This window comes from Bacillus rossius, chromosome 8 (genome assembly GCF_032445375.1).
Source record: "Bacillus rossius redtenbacheri isolate Brsri chromosome 8, Brsri_v3, whole genome shotgun sequence".
Classification (NCBI taxonomy): domain Eukaryota; kingdom Metazoa; phylum Arthropoda; class Insecta; order Phasmatodea; family Bacillidae; genus Bacillus; species Bacillus rossius.
The window spans coordinates 39,244,311-39,264,500 of record NC_086336.1 but is presented as its reverse complement, the minus strand read 5'-3'; the positions used below and the strand labels follow the sequence as shown (position 1 = coordinate 39,264,500).

At 37.8% G+C, this 20,190-nt stretch overlaps 1 protein-coding gene across 4 annotated transcripts; it reads left to right on the top strand.

The window, feature by feature from the left end:
• The first annotated feature begins 7,813 nt into the window (after positions 1-7,813).
• On the top strand, positions 7,814-16,171 carry LOC134534769 (MYG1 exonuclease). Of its 4 annotated transcripts, none has more exons than XM_063373315.1 (2): positions 7,814-7,915; positions 15,078-16,171. In XM_063373315.1, the coding sequence occupies exon 2, from the start codon at positions 15,094-15,096 to the stop codon at positions 16,132-16,134; it is 1,041 nt and encodes a 346-aa protein (XP_063229385.1). In that variant the 5' UTR covers positions 7,814-7,915; positions 15,078-15,093; the 3' UTR covers positions 16,135-16,171. The 4 variants fall into 4 exon arrangements, with proteins under 4 accessions (XP_063229385.1, XP_063229386.1, XP_063229389.1 ...); XM_063373316.1 differs by having other exon boundaries at positions 7,836-7,915; positions 15,081-16,171; XM_063373319.1 differs by lacking the exon at positions 7,814-7,915 and adding an exon at positions 7,978-8,313 and having other exon boundaries at positions 15,081-16,171.
• The last annotated feature ends 4,019 nt before the right edge of the window (positions 16,172-20,190 follow it).

The following is a 20,190-nucleotide window of genomic DNA, read 5'->3' as shown; positions in this document are numbered from 1 at the left end:
AAAATCGGCGCATCCATCATAAAATACCTACCCTATTACTACTTATAAAAAATAGCTATATAATAATACTAAAAAAATACTTTAACAATTTCCCGAAAAAATTATAATTTGATCATATACTTCGGAGCTCCAAAAATTAAATATAATTACCAAAAAGGCATTAAAAATATATAAGAACATATTAATACAAATACAAATATAGATACGCACCGGGCGTATCACCGCTGTAAATACTAATTAACATAGGCGAAATCTAGCAAAAAATTGACACACCTTAACATGCAAATAAATATACCAAAAATTTAGCAAATTACAAATTATGGGTTTACAAGCCCTTCTCAGTTAAATCATTTTCTAACGGTCGACGCCTTTTTTCTTCTAGGTCTGGCAGGGATTGGGTGAAACACGCTGAACGTAAAATCCCAGTTTCAGTTTTATTAGTCCGTTAATTTAAATCCCAAAAATCCACAAATTATAGTTTCGCACCAAGGGTCTAAAGGGTCAACGGGGCAGTGGCACAATTACCTCAGATCTACTATGAGCTCCGCTAGACTATAAACTTGGCTATATTGTCGATTGAACAAGAATTGGCTGCTAATATTGATTTTGACAAAGTTATTTCTGACTTCGCTGCTCATAAGGCCCGTAGAATCCGCTTGTAAAACCACTCATCCTATTTTAACTTCAATAAAAGGTACCTCATTGCATGTGAAATTTAATTTTAACTAAGCACCTATAAAATGGGGGCGGCAAAATGGGTCTCCCGCCCCAGGCGCCGAGATGGCACGCTACGCCACTGGCAGCAGATAAGGAATCAACCAAAAAATTCAATCACACAATAGATGGCAGAGCACCTTGTGGCCATTTCTGTCCTCGCCAGGGACCCAGAGGGAACTGAAAAGAAATACTCTAATAATACCACTTCCGTGTGCACAAAGGGGTAATTGACATCACACACAACCTCATTCAAATACATTTATTTTCCAGTCTATCTTGCTGTCGTTTACAAATATTTAAAATACTTAAGTTACTCTCTTCCTTAACAAATAAACCTCAATACATTAACACACTAACACTTAAGGTACTGATGCTGATGGTATTGGCTAGGATTTATTCCGCTACCGCAGTAGAGTGGTGGACAGTACAGACAGGGCAGAGACCTTGTTTTAATTGGTCTAACTGCCCACTGCAGTATTAGAAGCCTGGGACTCAGGCCAGCCCTCAGTGTGCTGGCATGTTAGACCGCATCCGCTGGTAACATAGTTGACACCAACAATATTGTAGTATTCGCTATAATGTGCTACTGGGATGCCACTTCCATTGCTAAACCCGATGGCATCACAAAATATTATTAAAACCGAATTAAAAGATGCTTCCTATATAGCTGTCTCTGCTCAGCTTAAGAAAACCTATAGCCTAGAATAAACATTAACAATGCCATCCTTCTTTGTAATTATTGTCAAAACAATCAACTGCTACATCAAATGATGAAATTCTTCAAATTTATCTTTTGTTTAGATAATCTTTATGAATCCATTTCTGTTTACATTTACATACTGTGAGAGCCATCAAAATATTACCATCGTCGGAATCATCACTTGAATCCCATTGCATGTCTTTCTCGGACTTTGAGAACTAGATTATCCAGTCCGACCACCATCGCGAATATAGTGTAGCTTTCTGTGTGGTCTCGGTTTAATAATGGTGAGGTTGAGCCATGCAGATAAGGTAGCAGTGGGTAGTCATGTCTGTATGATTACAATCTAACTGCATGAAGCCATTTTTTTGTCTCACGCTGTTAAGCCAAATTGGTTAAACACTCAAAACATTTACTGAAGTGGTGTTTGAAGTGTGGAAACGGTTTTAAATAGCTTTTATTATTTATGAAAGTGGCTGTTTTTAATAATGGAGATTCTAATTCATACTTACTAACCATCATCAGATGTGGTCAAGCACCATTTCCGCCATGTTTTGGACGTATACAATATGGCAATGACGAGGTTAAATAGTTACTTAGGGCCGTATTCCAAGACACAAAAATAAGGGTTTAGGTGTTGAATATGCGATACCTGTACCCTAACCATATTCCAAGTGCACGATAGGACACGGCGAGTACCTTATTTTTAGGGCACTGATTTTTGGTGTCCTATCTGTTGCCGTTTCGTTGCCAAAATCACGCGCATGCGCAGAGCTCACTGTTTCGTTGATTTCTCCCAGATGGCTGAATCGCATCTGGCGCCATTAACTCATACATAGTAATTTTAATTATAATCGGGGGATGTATAATGTGTTTTAGTGTGTCAAATAAAACTTTATAATAGCAAAAACTATTCTGAAATATATTTGATTACTTTAATGGTCATAAAAACAAATAATCAACAACTTTAAAATTACCTAGGGCCGTATTCCAAGACACAAAAATAAGGGTTTAGGTGTTGAATATGCGATACCTGTACCCTAACCATATTCCAAGTGCACGATAGGACACGGCCAGTACCTTATTTTTAGGGCACTGATTTTTGGTGTCCTATCTGTTGCCGTTTCGTTGCCAAAATCACGCGCATGCGCAGAGCTCACTTTTTCGTCGATTTCTCCCAGATGGCTGAATCGTATCTGGCGCCATTAACTCATATATAGTCATTTTAATTATAATCGGGGTATGTATAATGTGTTTTAGTGTGTCAAATAAAACTTTATAATAGCAAAAACTATTCTGAAATATATTTAATTACTTTAATGGTCATAAAAACAAATAATCAACAACTTTAAAATTACCTAGTGTGTCAAATAAAACTTTATAATAGCAAAAACTATTCTGGAATATATTTGAATAGTTTAATGTGACGCCGTCCCCGCTACCTCTGATTATTTAGACGTGATTTTGGCTTGGGTTCGTGATCTCAGGGAGGATTCGGCCTTGTGGCTAGAGGAAGGGGTTAACGCAGTGGGGCCCCCCGAGCTGTTATGGCCACTCGGGACACCTGAAGAATAACACAAAGTTTCTGGAAGATAGTTGGTGAATTTAATACAGCACAGCCCAATACATGGTGCTGCCCGTTCTGGCCGTAACGGTTTGCCCGACGCGACTAGTCACACGCGCAGCTCACTTCCTCAGTGGCGGCTCACGATTTTAATGCGCGTGAGGGGCGGACTTGTACACGTGATGCGATAGTTACAAAAATACACTCTGACATGGCCCACGATATCTCGACGAACAATACACTTCACTATTACCTAACACTTAATAAACTGGGCTAGTGGCACATAGGCCCGTGTCTCCGGCGACTCTACATGATATCTAGATGTGTCCCAGGGACTGAATCGTTATTATGTTTGGCGGCACAATGCCGTATAACGGTGATACATAAACCCTAACGTGACAGATAACACTTTGACGAGCAACTATTTCACTAATACATAACACTTAATAAACTGGGCTAGTGGCACGTAGGCCCGTGTCTCCGGCGACTCTACGTGATAACTAGATGTGTCCCAGGGACTGAATCGTTATTAAGTTCGACGGCACGCGTCGCCTGCTGGCTGCCCCATGCGGGCCAAAACTAAGTAGCCTGTAGGCTAAGTTGGGGCGTGAAGCGCCGACGTAAATTCTCGTAAACTTCCCACAGTACTTACGTATGACGTAGAACAATCATCTTGGAGCACTGATTTAATTAAGTTAAATACCTCATGGTAGATTGAGGCCGACCACGGAACTGTATGCAAAAGTTTAAGAAAATATTACACTATTGAAAACTACATGTCGGTGAAAGCAAGGGTTGATGGTTCCGCGTTGCGCGCAGGTTGCCGGCCTCTCGAGCTCCCGGAAGGACACTGACTGTGTCGCCGCGCGCGACCCCCCTCCCCCGCCAACCCTCCCGCGGAAACGTGTGAATTTCGCGGAAAACTGAACCGGCCAGGTTCGGGACAAATCGCACAGTGAGACATGATTTTGACAGGACTGAATTATTAATTAATGAACATAATGTTTAATAAAAACCTGTGGAAAAATATAATTAAAATAATTTGTTGTAGTGCGGCGGAGGGATATGCCACACCCGGCCGGATACTTCCGCCGGCGCAGCACTCGTTGCATGGCGTTCGCCTCGTCGCACGCACTACACTTTGCTGCGCGCACAGGCGCGTTCGGTGCACACACTCTTACGAGACGTTGATGAGGCATAGCGGTCTATGCGACATAGAGGAGCATTGGCGGTCGGCGTCAAATGGTCATAAAAACAAATAATCAACAACTTTAAAATTACCTGAGAAAATTAAAATTACGCCAATTAATTCACACAATAGTGCTGCTATCTGTAGGATTTTGGCGTAGCAAATCCATCGATGGTTGCCAAACATCCGCTAGAATGCATTGAAATCAGTTTCTAGCCTCGTACAGGGCACAGTTTATTAAAACAGTTGCTTTTTCGTTTCCTAACAGGAATTGGATTGGGACGCGTTCTGGAATACAGTCTGCGAGATAGGTTACAGTTGCATCCCAACAAGGTAGTGCTTATTCGCTATGTGCTGAAACATGACTGTCCTACGAACAGAAAGTGTTTTGATTATTTAAATAAAATTTATTAATTATTATTATTATTATTATTTGTTGACATTTTTATGTTTTGTTATATTGTTGTGTGTTTGGACGTATCTGCAACTACCATACTCTATGGTGTAATCCGAGTGACGTCGGAGCTCAATTAGCAAGACCCCTCTAGGGAGCAATTGACTTTAAACGGCAAATTGAACTTTTTATACATAATTTGCATAACAAAACTTTCATTGTTGAAAAATCATATTTTAAATTTAAGGCATTTTGGTGTATTAATTTGTATTGTTAATTGTCTGTGTTTGATTTTGACGTGATAATTACGTCAACAATCTTAGTGTCTCGGCCAATCAGAGGCCACGTTACTTAAGATAAGCGTCACTACTGAATTAACGGTAAGAGTCTTGGAACAACGACGATGATGGCTACATAGCCCGGGTTGATATCCCCTCAAAAATCAACAGAATTTATCAGCTGGGTAGATCATCCTACTACTAGGATGTTTAAAAACGTGTATAAAACCATATTACATGTTGTTTAATTAGGGCACGTCATAAATGACGTGTATTTAGGAGTGATTTACCATGAGTAAAATACCGACTCATGATGCTATCCTAATTGAACTGTCTTTCTACTTACAAGCGTCGTAATATTGCCAACGGACTTATAAACATTGCATTTTATTGCCGAGCACGTTAAAGAACCTATTGAGACAAACATCTTATTAAAAACAATTACGTATCTTGTTCTACACTTGATTTTTTTCTTTCACCCAGAGGTGAACTGAGACAGAGCTCTCACTATGCTTTACTGCAATTATCTTTTGAGTTCAGCCGCGGTACATCAAAATTAACTTTAATCACGAACACAACAAATAAACATTATTTTTCTCACACTAATTTCTGATTATAAATTGAGATTTCAACAGGCATAATTAATTTGAACTATAAGAACTTTTGTTTTATTTCATCATGTGTGCAACTGACGTCGTCCGACCGACGACCATCCCTAAGCCCGACCTGCACCCGCCAGTATACTCTCCCGCTAACGGAACGCACCCCTGGCCGTGGCCCACCCGAGTCGAGCGAGCCACCGAGCCGAACGGCCAAACCAGACATTATTATTATAAAGCACACTAAATCCGAGTGGACTAGAGACGAACCACACCCATTCCCCCTCAAACAATTAATTACGAATTTTGCGACCTTAAAGTCTCTTCCAGACGCAGTCATTTAGTTTTTAACGTAATGAGGTCAAGCTTGGCGCGGCAGGGGCCGACGCGCCACCGGACGCCATGCCAGTTCCGCAGTTCAACTCGACTCGCGGACCGGGACGGACCTACATCCCACGGAGAGACCACAACCATTGTCTTCATCGCAAGTAACGTCCGGTAAATATAGTCATTTAGCATAAACCAAACCTTTTTCTATTCACCTCTCCGTGCGTGCCCGGTCCGTTTTTTACGGTTCAGGACCTAATCCGACCGCGTAAACGTAAAGACGTCCCGCACCACACCTGGTGCGCAGGGTCGCTCTTCAGCATACGGCACGGGCCGTCTTCCGCAAACCACAGAACTTTTCTTAAGGCCACGCGCCTTCGCGCTGACCACAACCCGCAAGGAAAACTTCGCCAAGTTTAGTGGCGGTGCGTGTACCACCCCAGTGGGCACGGCACCAGCGTAGAAACAATCGCTTACGGGACTGGCCGACTCCAATCACCCACAAACTCTGTGTGCCACGTCAATTGTGCGCGCCTAATTTTCATTAAGTGTACTTTGTTAACGTAACTTTGCACCACGTCATTTGTGCGCGCCTAATTTTCATTAAGTGTACTTTGTTAACGTAACTTTGCGCCACGTCATTTGTGCGCACCTAATTTTCATTAAGTGTACTTTGTTAACGTAACTTTGCGCCACGTCATTTGTGCGCGCCTAATTTTCATTAAGTGTACTTTATTAACGTAACTTTTCGCCACGTCATTTGTGCGCGCCTAATTTTCATTAAGTGTACTTTGTTAATGTAACTTTGCGCCACGTCATCTGTGCGCGCCTCTCTTGCACCAAGTGTACTTGGCCTGCATACTGTTACCCGAGAAACCAGTGCCACGAAACATTGAACATGTACCGGCCTGCACCTCGCAACGGACAAGTAGCCCTCAGGGGCATGTCTGTGCTCAGTAATTGTATGGTGTGACGTCAATCCCTTGAATAAAGGCACGTCGCTACTACGGCAATCCCACGCATTCTTCTTTAACGTAAATTCCCAGACAAGACCGCCGATGGTTCTAGCGGACCACGCTGGGGCAACGAACCACGAACCCTCATTGGTTAGAACCGAGCTAGCCTGGCGCCCTCCCGGAACATAAAACGTTAACCAGACCAGCCACCCCACTAGAACTCGCGCCCGGACTCGAACACGAGACCGCGGTTGACGGCACAGCATAACTCCAGTAATTTTATAAAAATATGAATGGTATACCACTGGACCAACCATAAATTAATTATATTTTATTTGATTAAAGAATATTTGTGCTAATCATATGTTATCCTGTTGTTATTTTGCAGTGTATCTGTATGTTTTCTCCATGATTTCAATTTGTCTGTTGTTTTGTCTCATGCCCTTTGAAGATTTAAAGTGTGAGAATATTTAATCTTTCTCTTATGTACCACACTACATTAGCCTTGATATAGTAAGGAATTTAAGTTGTGCATAAGGGTGGCGCCCATATATCAATTTTAAAAATAATTAAAGAATATATATATATATATATATATATATATATATATATATATATATATATTTGACAGGGCAATAAATAGCGAAAGAGAACTATTTATTATTTAAACCCTATTACACTGAGAGCCTTTCAACAGAGTGTAGGAGAGTGTATGAAATATAGTAAATATTATTATTAAAAATAGTAATAGTGAAAACGACAACTATTTCTCTCCAACACCACCACACCATTCTTTCTGCTTATATATAAATCCAGCTACCTTACCTGAATGATTTGGAATACCGCCCCTAGTGTGTCAAATAAAACTTTATAATAGCAAAACCTATTCTTGAATATATTTGAATAGTTAAATGGTCATAAAAACAAATAATCAACAACTTTAAAATTACCTGAGAAAATTTAAATTACGCCAATTAATTCGCACGATAGTGCTGCTATCTGTAGGATTTTGGCGTAGCAAATCCATTGATGGTTGTTAAACATCCGCTAGAATGCATTGAAATCAGTTTCTAGACTCGTACAGGGCACAGTTTATTAAAACAGTTGCTTTTTCGTTTCCTAACAGGAATTGGATTGGGACGCGTTCTGGAATACAGTCTGCGAGATAGGTTACAGTTGTATCCCAACAAGGTAATGCTTACTAGCTAACTTACCTGAATGTTTTGGAATACCGCCCTTAATATACTTACAGCATTTCGTCTCTTGGCAATTCCTATCTCCATGAAGATTAGTATGCATCGTATCCTTTGTTGATATCCAACCCATATCTATGATCCAACCGCAGTTTACTCCGGCGACATTGACTTCGTGTGTAGTCTTTGGTGTGTGTATATTCTATATTGTAGTGCTGTTTGTGGGCGAAAGTTGATGACAATATAACCGCAAAAAAAAAATAATAATAATTACAAATCAATGTGGCGTACACTACTGTAATAACTAGTAACTATAAGTTTGATGATAGTCAAATATTTTGCTACTTTTTGTTTGCTGCCGTTTGGTCATTTTAATCGAAGGAGACAGTTACAAAGGTAATTGCTTTTTTTTTTTTTTTTTTTTTTTTTTTTTTTTTTTTTTTTTTTTTTTTTGAACCCTTAATATAGGGCGCGCTATGTTTTGTGACACGTATAGTCGCACAATGTCATTATGATCAGGTATTAAAAAAAATTCTGAAAAAAATTATAAAATTTTACTTAGCTTGTTCTGAGACTTTTAATACAAGAAACAATAGTTTTAACATTCTTTTAATGTAATAATAGTGATTATTTCTTATATAATTTTAATGTAAAAAATATGACATGATTGTAAATACATTAAAATAGTGTCAACATGTTTTTCATCTCATTCATCTCACACTGGATAATATCATATTCAAAATGTTAGTTTTCTTTAGTATCTATTAACCTCCATGCAGTGTGCATAACACACAATTGGCTGATAATATAATATTATTGTCACATTATTTTATATTTTATCTGACACATAAGAAATTCTCATTTTTTTCCACATATAATTACAAAAAACATAAGCAAAATATACAGTGTAACATAACACTTGCCTGCCTACAAGTCCATGTCCTCATCACTCAGAACCTCTTTTGTTGAGCAGCTGGTGCAGGTTGTAACAGTGTGTTCTCTACAGATTTAGCTGTTGCATTCCACACAACATGTGCTGGTTTTTCGATTCTTCTTCCATGAACACAAAGCACATCGTCTGGGAGCATTTTTTGCAGCAGCCACAGTTGGTTCAGGGATTCCTGCCAGTTGCCTTACCTTCATCTGTAGCTGTCGAGGAATACTTTTTATTGCAGCACGTACTCTGAAGTGGTCAACACAGAGCTCATTTCACAGTTTTTTCAAATATTCTCGGCGGCTCATGTTTTGGGTGTTGGCTTGGAATATGATGAAGCTGTTGATGCCAGCAATGTTCAACAGAGTGAAAAAAAATAGTTAGCGGCCAACGGCAACTTCTCCTTGCAACAAAGTAGGTGGCTTTCAGCTCGTCAACAGTGTCCACGCCTCCTTTCGTGGCATTGTAGAAGGTGAGAATCTCAGGCTTGCATCGTTACCCGTTTCTTCGTCAATTGTGTCGGAATGGTGCATTGTAGACAGAAGAAGCACAACTTTGTTCTTCTTCGGCATATGAGAAAGTAAAGTGCAGTCTTTCCCAAAAGCAAACATGTTGCTAGGAGCCAATCGCAATTTAGTTTGCAAGAATATGGGTGGTATCTCCATTTTATTTTTACGAATGGTACCAACCAAAGTTGTGATTCTTGATGAGATCAAGATCAAGTGGAACGGAAGTGAACCAATTGTCTGTAGTAATATTCAGCCCACTTCCGGAAATTGGGGCTACCATCCTTTCCACAACCTTGTGCGCACTGTTTTCTACCTTGAATGGACCATCCGGCTGAGTACCCTCACAAATCTCCATGTTGAGAGTGTAGTGCACTCTAAATCTGTAAGGGCAAAAATTTTAATCCCATACTTTGCAGGCTTGTTTTTTATATATCGCCGGAAACTACAACGACCTCGGAATGATTCCAACATTTCATCCACTGTAGCATACTCGCCAATTGTGTAGTGTTGCGCACATCGACTTACAAATTCATCAAATAGCTTTCTAACAGGAACCAATTTGTCTCATAATTTTCGTTCTGCCCTGTCATTCAGATCATCAAAACGCATAGCACGCAATAAAAAATACACTATCTTATTAGATAATGTTGCGCCAAACTTATCTACACCTGTACCATCACTTGCCCATAAGTCAGACAAATTCAAGTGAGCTGCTCTTAGTACACCTGCCAAATAAAGCAGTCCGAAAAGAGCCTTCATTTCATTTATGTTTGTATCCAATGCATCTCTTTCACGTTCATAGTTTTGGCGAAACTTTGCTATGCAAGTGTTAGTAAAGTTCACTATTTCATCAATTACAGAATCTGGAAAAAACAGACTCCAGCAGTCAAGAACAGTTTGTGTATTCCGTGCTAATCCTTTCACACCTGGCAAATGTGTAATGATATTTTGTTTCCTCACCCAAACTTTTTGTCTTGGTTGATGTATATTCCACTTTGTAGTATTGTCTTTACCTAGGTAAATGGTATCCTGTTGGATTTCTTGTCCATTATCACTTTCACTGCCTGAAGTTTCGATGTCTGTATTGTAATCACTGTAGGTTAGACAGTCTTCATCTTCAGAGGCATTTCCACCGACATCGTCATAGTCACTTTCGTTGAAAACATGTGTTAAAAGTTGTCTAATTCTTTCTTGTTCTCTATTACTTACAGTGTCATCACTCCAATTACTAAACATTATGAAAAGTTCACTAAACGTGCTGAGAACTGCAATCTATGGCGGCATAAAAATGTTCCATCGAAGGTCGCGCACGGTGTTATTTTCCGGGATACACAAATAAAATGAAACTTTAAAGGTCGCGCACGGTCATAATGACCAGCTGAAACATTTCATGCATCCACTTTGAATGAAAGAGAGAACGCAACTGGCAGACAATGCCAGATTTGTAATTCTAGAACCCTATGACACAGCTACTCAGAAGAGCGGATGATAAGACAGCGTGTACAGTCTCGTAGCAGTGAAAATTGATCATACCCGGTCATTTTGACCATAGCGCGACCAATTAAGGGTTAAATATTAGTTGGAGGATATTTGTGTGCGTAGGGAGACATGTGTTTAATTTTTTAGTTGTATATGAGTTGGAAATAACGTGGTATCATCTCGAGCTGGATATCATAATTATTTTTATCTATAAACGAGATATAAATTCATATTTCTACATTCATTTTGATTAAATTATAACTTGTAGACCTATTCCAATTTTTTTTTTAGAATAGCGGCTTTTGAGTAAAATAAGTGATAAAATTCTGAGAAGGGTTGAATTGAATCGACTGTTATGTTTGCAATTGGGCTTTCGCCCGTGGCAATGAGATCTCCCTTTTCACTTCCCCCTCCCCCTCTCTTAGCATTCTCTTTAGATTATTTGCATATTTCACCCCTACCATCTCTTCATTCAACCCATTCCATTCCCTTCCTGTCCTGCCAAGAAAATCATTCCTACCCCTTTCCGTTCACCTCCAGTCCTTCTGGAGCTTCCATCCATGATCTTTCCGCTTTTTATACCCATCTCTGTGTAGTCTAGCCCCAAGCTGCTCCCAGCCTGCCCTCTCCATTTATCATTTTATACAGTCTGACTAACCTTTCCACCCTTCTCATTCCTTGTAATGCTTCCCACCCTAGCTCCTTAATCATCTCAGTCAGACTATGCATTTCCCCCTCTTGCCCTCCCCATTTCTTCCACATACCCATCACCCACCTCGCTGCTGTACGCTGCACCTTCTCCAGCTCAGTCACTAGGTAGGGGTCCCAGATCACAGCCCCATACTCCCATCACTGACCTGACCAATGTGGAGTTTGCCTTCTCCCTTACCCTCCTCCCTGCCAAGCAGCCCCAGTGCCCTCGCCATACTCCCCACCTTGTGAACCTGTTTTGCCCATCCCAGGTTATTTTATAGGGTCACCCCCAGGTACTTATACTCTTCGGCCTCCTTTATCTCCTGGCCCTTCCACATATACATGTCCCTCGTTACCTTACTCTTCTTCGTGAACCTAACCACTTTCATCTTTTCAAAATTCAGTGACATCCCATTCTTCTCCGTCCATTGTTCCAGTCTGCTCAAGTTACCTTGCAGATGAACCCCTTCCCTCACCACCTCATACACCATGCAATTATCCGCAAATACTCTCATATCGGCCTCCATCCCCTCTCTAATATCATTCATCATCATCGTGAACAACAGGGGCCTCAACACACTCCCTTGCGTAACTCCTGACAGCACTTCCCCTCTTCAGACCTGTTCTTAAGTATTGCTTATTATTCTGTTTACCTTATTCTTGAAAGTGGCATTGCAGTTATTTTATTAGTATACTATTTAATGTATCTATAATTTTTTACTTGTAGGGAGGAATTTGTTAAATTTTGTTTATATTGTAGGTTACAATGGTCAGTTTAGGTCATGTATGGATATAAATGCTGAGCCACTGCCTATGAAATGTCATGCAGTGAACTTCTTGTTTATTGCTTTATTATTAAAGAAGATAAATATTATTTCAGTATTTTGGCAAAATAAACGTTGCTTGACTGCTAAGGCCCATCCATCTACAACAGTCCAAACCTGTGGGCTGTCTGTGTCCATATCAGACTGTGAATGTCATCACATTGTCGCACGTAAGACTGCCCTGTCTATAAGTCATTAGAGCGCAGTAAATACAGAACTGAAATAATGTGAAAATTGTAAGAGTTCAATAATATGTAGATATTCTGTAAGGCAAAAGTAAATGCTAATAAATAAATTCTAATCACACTGCCAAAAATAAAATTGTGTGTTCAGTCTTTGAAAAGCACCCGTCGCAAACAAAAAGCACATATGTATCAAAATTTAATTTGGCTTGCTCTTCCTTACTACATCGTTGATTATTTTCTGTTCACCTTTTTGAAACTGGAACTGAAAACTGCAATTACCATGAGTATTCTTCTATGCTACCAAAAGACACAGATTGGGACAATGTATTTAGATCAGGGAGATTCGGACCATGACATCACCCACGAACGTCAGAGGAGTCTCGTGGGCCAATCAGCAATCAGTGTCCGTCGGAAACAATTTAGAACTTTGCATTTGTAGATGGGCCTTTAAGAGGATGCATTGTGCATGAATGATGGGGATATAAAAACAATAATAGAATCTGAACAAGTTGACTGAATTTGATGGGGTGTTTAGTTGGCTAGATATTGTCATTATGTAGACCTAAATGTACAGAAAAAATAGTTTAAACTGTTTTTCATAAAATAAGGGTTATGCAGGTGTAAAAAGAAAATCATTGATACCTATATATTTTGTTCTGAGATTTGGTTACTATAGATTTTTTTAAGTAATTTTAATACTTTTGCAGCCAATTTTTTTTCATGTTTGTTTATCTTTTTGGTTTCATGACATTCTATCATGAAAAAAAACCTTTTGCAATTATTTTTTTTTAAAACCATACATTGCATTGATTATTTCTGTGCATTTATGTCAATGTAGTGAACATAGCTAGCCAACAAAACTAATCCCATTAAATTATGTTAGTTGTTTAGATTCTAGGTATTGTTTTTATATTCTCATTATTCATTCACAATATAACCTTTCCCCATTCTCTTCGAGGCTCTGCTACAATAAGACGTCCTCCCTATTCTGGAAGCTGATTGGATTTGATGTAATTCCGGCCTTGTGTGACGCTATGCACTAAAATGCCATGGTGGGGATGATGAACTTTTATATTTGGAGCAGTCAAATGACTGGCAAGGCATGCAGGATTGAATATTGTTCTGTGATGTCACAAATGACGTACCTTAAATTAAATGGCTACATGCAAGAAACACAATAGACACTCTGAATACATATTCTGTGAAATTAAAAAAAATTCAAACAAAAGAAATGTCTTGTTAAAATAAACGGTTGTAATGTACATGTTTGCTATCTTGTTCTTTTATTATATTATGTTTAATATTGGTGAGATTTATACGAATACATTGGACACAATTTTACTAATGAATAAAATGTCCTGTGAATAGTAAACAGAAGATTAAAGGTTTTGCAATACGAAATAGCGTGGCCAATGTTTACATAGTTTTCTGAAGTTTTTTATGCCATTTATTTCTGTACTGTGTGTAATTTAAAATGTTTTGCAGAGCGAGCGATGAAGCTTAGAACATAAATATTATAAATTTGATCACCCTGCCACCTTCACTAGGATGTGGAACTAAGCTCAACATGCAAGCAAAAATTTGGGACCAGCACCGCTTCGGCGGTGTCCAAGTAGCATCTGCCAGCACCTTCTCATTGTAGCAAGGCCTTTAGTGTAGCTGTTAATTAAAGTTAATTCCTATTTGCAAAATTATGCAAATACTTAAGTAAAGTAATTTTCATAATATACATCAATAACACACTCACCACATTATTTAACATACCTGAAATAACATGCAAAGGATGAAACTGAAATATATGTTTAATGAATTTTGTCTCATTTATAGGTTGATTCATGGTTATTTGAGTTGCGGCATTAATTATATTATTGAGTACTGTCGCATTGTTAGTATATGAAGTTAGTAGTAAATAAAATGTAATTCTTTGTACTCTGCAACACGCAAGAGATTAAAGATGTCGCAGGAGCATTGTTATTGGTCACCTAATGGGAAAACAGTTTACCTTAAAAACCAAATCAATATTTCTGTGGTGGTCATGAGCCACATGCAACATCAATGTGTGGTTAGGTTAATGACATTTAAAATTCTGTAAAATAATTCAATGGTACGAATTCTTGCAAAATGACTTTGTTTCCAACTGTATAGTAGAAAACATGGAATTTGTGTAGGGCCATTAAGTCGGGGGAAATGCGTGGTTTGGCAAGTTATAATAAAGTAAACATTGGTTTAAAATTACTGACATGAATATAATGTTATCCTTATAGCAAATCTAATGCTGTGCATTTCAATATTTACTCTATTTTAAAGTTTTTTACTGCACAATTGCCCTAGGGTAATCATAATTACCCTTGTCACTATTAAAGAATTTTGTAATTTAATAGAAGTTAATACAGTTTTGTGAGACACTCAAATATTAGCAGTACACAAAAATAACATTTTTGAAGGAAAAAAAATCACAGAAAATTTGTTACTCTCAAAATCACTGCTTTGGGAATTTTAATTTTAGTCATAATTTGTTTTCTTTTCTTATTTTTAGCAGGTTATCATCCAGAATGGTCGGCGAGCCTAATGTGAAAAGTTGCAAAATGGATCTGACATTGGGAACCCACAATGGTGTTTTCCACTGCGATGAAGTGCTGGCCTGCTTCATGTTGAAGTTACTCCCCCAGTACAAGGATGCAACCATTGTGAGGTCCAGAGACCAGGCAGTTCTAGACATATGCGACATAGTTGTTGATGTGGGCGGGGAGTATAACCCGGCCCGTCATCGCTACGACCACCACCAACGTACGTTCAACGAGTCCATGAGCACCCTTAGACCAGGTAAACCATGGAAGACAAAGCTGAGCAGTGCTGGCCTAGTTTACCACCATTTTGGTTTGGATATATTGAGAGCGGTACTTGACAATCCTGATGACAAAGATATGTTGGACAACATTTATAACCAGATCTATGAGTACTTCATCCAAGAAATTGATGGGATAGATAACGGTGTTCAGATGTTTGATGGTGAGCCCAGGTACAGGATAACAACGAACCTCAGCGCGAGAGTTGGCAGGCTCAATGCTGCATGGAATGCCGAGAATGAAGATCAAGAAAAGAACTTTGAGAAGGCGTACGCCATGGTGGGGGACGAGTTTGTGGAAAGGGTTGTCTCGGCAGCACGAGTGTGGTGGCCAGCCCGGAGCTTGGTGCTAGAGGCGATACAGGGTCGCCACCAGGTGCATCCGTCGGGGGAGGTGATACAGTTTCCAGGCGGCAAGGCGTGCCCATGGAAAGAACACTTGTTTGAGCTGGAGAAGCAGCTTAACATAGAGCCGACGATAAAGTTTGTCTTGTTCAAGGATATTAACAACAGCTGGCGGGTACAGTGTGTTCCGGTGGAGGTTGGCAGTTACATCTGCCGGGTTGCTCTGCTGGAACAGTGGCAGGGGCTACGCGATGAAGAGTTGTCATCAGTGGCTGGCATAGATGGGTGTGTGTTCGTGCATGCCACTGGATTCATCGGTGGAAACCGGACTCGTGATGGTGTTTTCAAGATGGCGCTCAAATGTTTGGAAGTGAGAGACAAAGCTAAAAGTGTAAGTTCATGAGAGTTCTAAATATAACCTCATTCCTTACTTAGAGTAACTAATGTGGTAGTCATTCATAAGCCCAGAGTAATTAAATTTAAGTTTGTTGCAATACTGATCTTCGTCCTTGCATGATTATTTTTACAATTATACTTGCATCTTCGACAATTTGGCATTTAAAGGAGACTTGGCTCATAAGAATTGGAGTGTAGCCCCGTTCAAGGATTTTTCAGATACTTAAACTTTCTATCTGCAATACATATTAGTTTGTTTATTCACCACTTTAAAATCTCCATTGTTCCTGGCCTAAGATAAAAACCTTCTGAATGCTGTGGTCTTCATTATAAGACTTGTTTGAAATACCATTGTGAAGATGACTTACAGTTAATTGACTATTTGCACAGTGATTATGTTAAAGGGGAAGATATATTATGATGCCAAATGCTGTAGGCTAACAATTTCTTTTTGTAGTAGGTTTTCTGCTAAAGATCACAATCACTGAAGAATCTTGCTTGTGAATCATGTGTATGCTGGAATCCATTCATTTGCTCAGACATTTTTATTTTGTATGAAAGTAGCAAACTTGTTAGCCTTAAAAATATAGTGGTAATTTATTCTATTCTTGATTAGTGTTAATTTAATACTAAAATTTTGGCTGTTATATTTACAATATATCCATTGCGACCAAATTTAGGTATATTAATTAATATGTTGACTCAAAAACATTAAGTACCAACTAAGAGTATAGCCTACATTTTCACTGAATGTTTTTCCTCCTTAAAATTGGAGACTACTTATTGTGAACTTAAATCTTTTTAGGTAATTTACTGCTAAAGGACTAAACAATCATACACCATGTACATATAATATGAAGGGAAGACTTTCAAAAGAATAAAAAATACTTTCTTTTTTTTTAGGAATGCTTACCAAAATATCATAAACCAACTTTTTATAATGAAAGAAATGTCTTCGTACCCATCGCACGTAGCAAACCAAGTCACTTATTTAAGAGAAAAATCTTTTTGAAAAACAAGCTCTTTTTAGTAGCAGGATGTAGCATCAAATGAGAGACATGATTAAAAAATTTAACTATTAAAAAATCACACTTCCAAAAATCTAAATGAAAGCACAACAAATTCATTAAAAAAAAATTACTCATTTATGAATAAGTTACATATACTTGAGAGAGAAAAGTGGGTAATATCTTAGAAAGAAAAAAATTAATTTTCCATTATCTTATTTGAAAGCATTGTAAATAATAACATTTACAAATTTAATATGTATTCAGCTTTAACTGCATCCTTTCACAAAAATTAAAAAAAAAAAAAAAAAAAAAAGACATCGGCAAGTATATTAAACACTGGCGTCTTCATCAAAATCTGAGTCAAAGTCAAAATCACTATCATCTTCGTCACTGTCATCATCATCATCATCCTTATTTTTGCCTTTTTTCTTGCAGCTTAACTTCAGTGCTTGCAACTTATCCATTATCTCATCATTAGACATCTTATCTTCTTTGGCATCTGAAAACGAACAGCATCATTACCATGCAGAACAACCACATGTAATAAATTTTTTACATCTATCTGCTATAATATAATGGAAGCCATAGCTATAGAGCATCCCACTCTTAGATTGCAGTATGGAAGTAAATGGGCGCATTCTCTCTCTCTCTAACACACACCGATTGCCGTTAGCACTGTCCTTGTTTCTTCGTGGGTTGTTGCCAAATATCAAACGAAATTTAAAATTTTAATTTTTGGACCAAGCTTTTTTTCTTATTGTATAGAATCAAAATACGCATCAGGCAATGCTTATTTTGAATACTTAACAATATTTTAAGTGTCCGAAAAAATTAAAAAACATAACTTATTCGCTGCGAACTGTTTTGAAGTATTCCGATATGTTTCACATCAAAAAAAAAACCTACATGTGTATTTCATTCAGATTTTTTTTATTAGTAAATTAATGCCTTAGGACGCCACCGAACAAATGTTAAGACAAAAACTGTACAGGTTTCACTTAAATAATTTTTTTAATATATTGAAATGCATTTTCTCACAAACTGACACATCAAAAAGTTGACCCGCGGAAAATTTTTTTTCTATTAAAGATAGATGGGAGACGAAAGCGAGAAAAATGTTCACAATGAATTGAATTAGTTTTTAAAAGCAGCGCCATCTCAATTGCTTCTACAGTTTCCGTGGAAATAGCTGTTAAAGATGTGTCTTATCAGTACAAGAGCGCGCGCTGCCGTCGTAAGAGGAAACAGGGCCGTGTGTTTAGATAAGTGGGGTTCTGTCCTACAAGCAATTTCAAATACATGGCTTCCTTAGTCAACAAAAAATATTATAATCGATTCTTGAACATAATATTTAAAATGTATGAAATAAATACGAAGGAATTTAATAGCGATCATGGTACAAAATTTGGAATTATTTTTCTATCCTTCTCACCAAGCATCTTATCAAACATTGTTTTAGATAAAGTTTTGGAAAATAATTATGATATTATTACAAACAATTTAAACAGATTTGATAATGTGTCTACTAAGGCAGTTACGTTTTTTTGTCCGGTGAAAATTTTTTTCGAACCCATGCAGTTATGGCTGGTCGTATCAAAAATGTATTTAGAAAACATTTTTCGGCATTAGGTAATCCGAGTTATCATACGTTAAAACGGATTCGATATTATTCATATTATGGGAGTTGTTGCGATTTTTCTGTTTTTCAAAAAATCTTCCCCATTTCGAACCAATTGTTCGGATTTTTCCCATTACTTACTCGACCGAGAATTTCCATTACCGTATTTTATTTATCATTTTGGACATGACTTGTCCAAAAATACGGCATTTATCGGGCCCATGAAAATGTGATATATATATATATATATATATATATATATATATATATATATATATATATATATATATATATAATTATATAGGTATATATGGGATTTTTAGAACAGAAAAGAAAACTATAAGAAAATTTTGTCTACAATAGGTAGTTTTTATTTGAAATTTACATAAAAGTGGCATTATTACAAATTTATATGTGTAATAGTATAAAATATTATAAATTACGATATGATTTCTTAAAATGCTTCTTGTTCTATCCAAATTACAAAGACACGCATCTCCTGAAATTCGTAATGTGTTAGAGATTTGGCAACAGCGCGCGCCATAAGCCGTGTACTGCAATCTAAGAGTGGGACGGGCTATATAATAAGGGCACATGCCCTTATTGCAGAGATGGTTTAAATGATTCACCATATTTTTTGAACACACACTCAAATTTTTAAGTGAATATTTCAATACCTGAATTGGCAGAATAATTCTTATGTGTATTAATGTTTGTGTGTTTCTTAGAGTTTAATGGATGTTTAATAAATTTGGGTATGTGTTAGCTTTACAAAAAAAGACATTGAGTAAATCCTCTTCAACAATATTACCTAATGTAAAAGCCATACTGGCTGGAGGAGAGAAAAAAAAAGTGAGTGTAAGGAGGAATCAAACTAATGTGTAAGAAATTCAGATGGAAATTATGTATCTACATTAGGTGTATTAACTGATGCTAAGTACAGTCAAACCTCTCTGAAACGACCCCTCACGGTTCCCATAAATAGGGTCGTAATAGATGTTTTCCGAAATTTTCAGTTGATTTCAACCCCCCTCCCTCCCAAACCGCTACTCGCTAAGAAACCAGCCATACAATGGCAGGATGCTGTCACTCACAATGCTAGATGGCTTTGCTTTAAACCCACTTCAACCTTCATGACAAGTCTGTCGCCCTACAGGCCACCTCTAAAGAAAATATGTCAAAAGACAGTTTATTTTTACTGGTTAGTTTACATGTACGATTTCTTGCTTGTTGTAGTTAAATACACTATAACCCCGATGTCACGAACCCCAGATTAAACGAAGCAGTGATTTTACGAATACATTCTCTGGAACCGTCAGAAAATTGCACATTTTGACCAAAATGTGAAAATCAGAAAAAAATTAAAAAAACAAAAATGAAATGAAACATCATTAAAATCTGTTAATTTTAACACACGGCGTATTTTTGTGTCTGC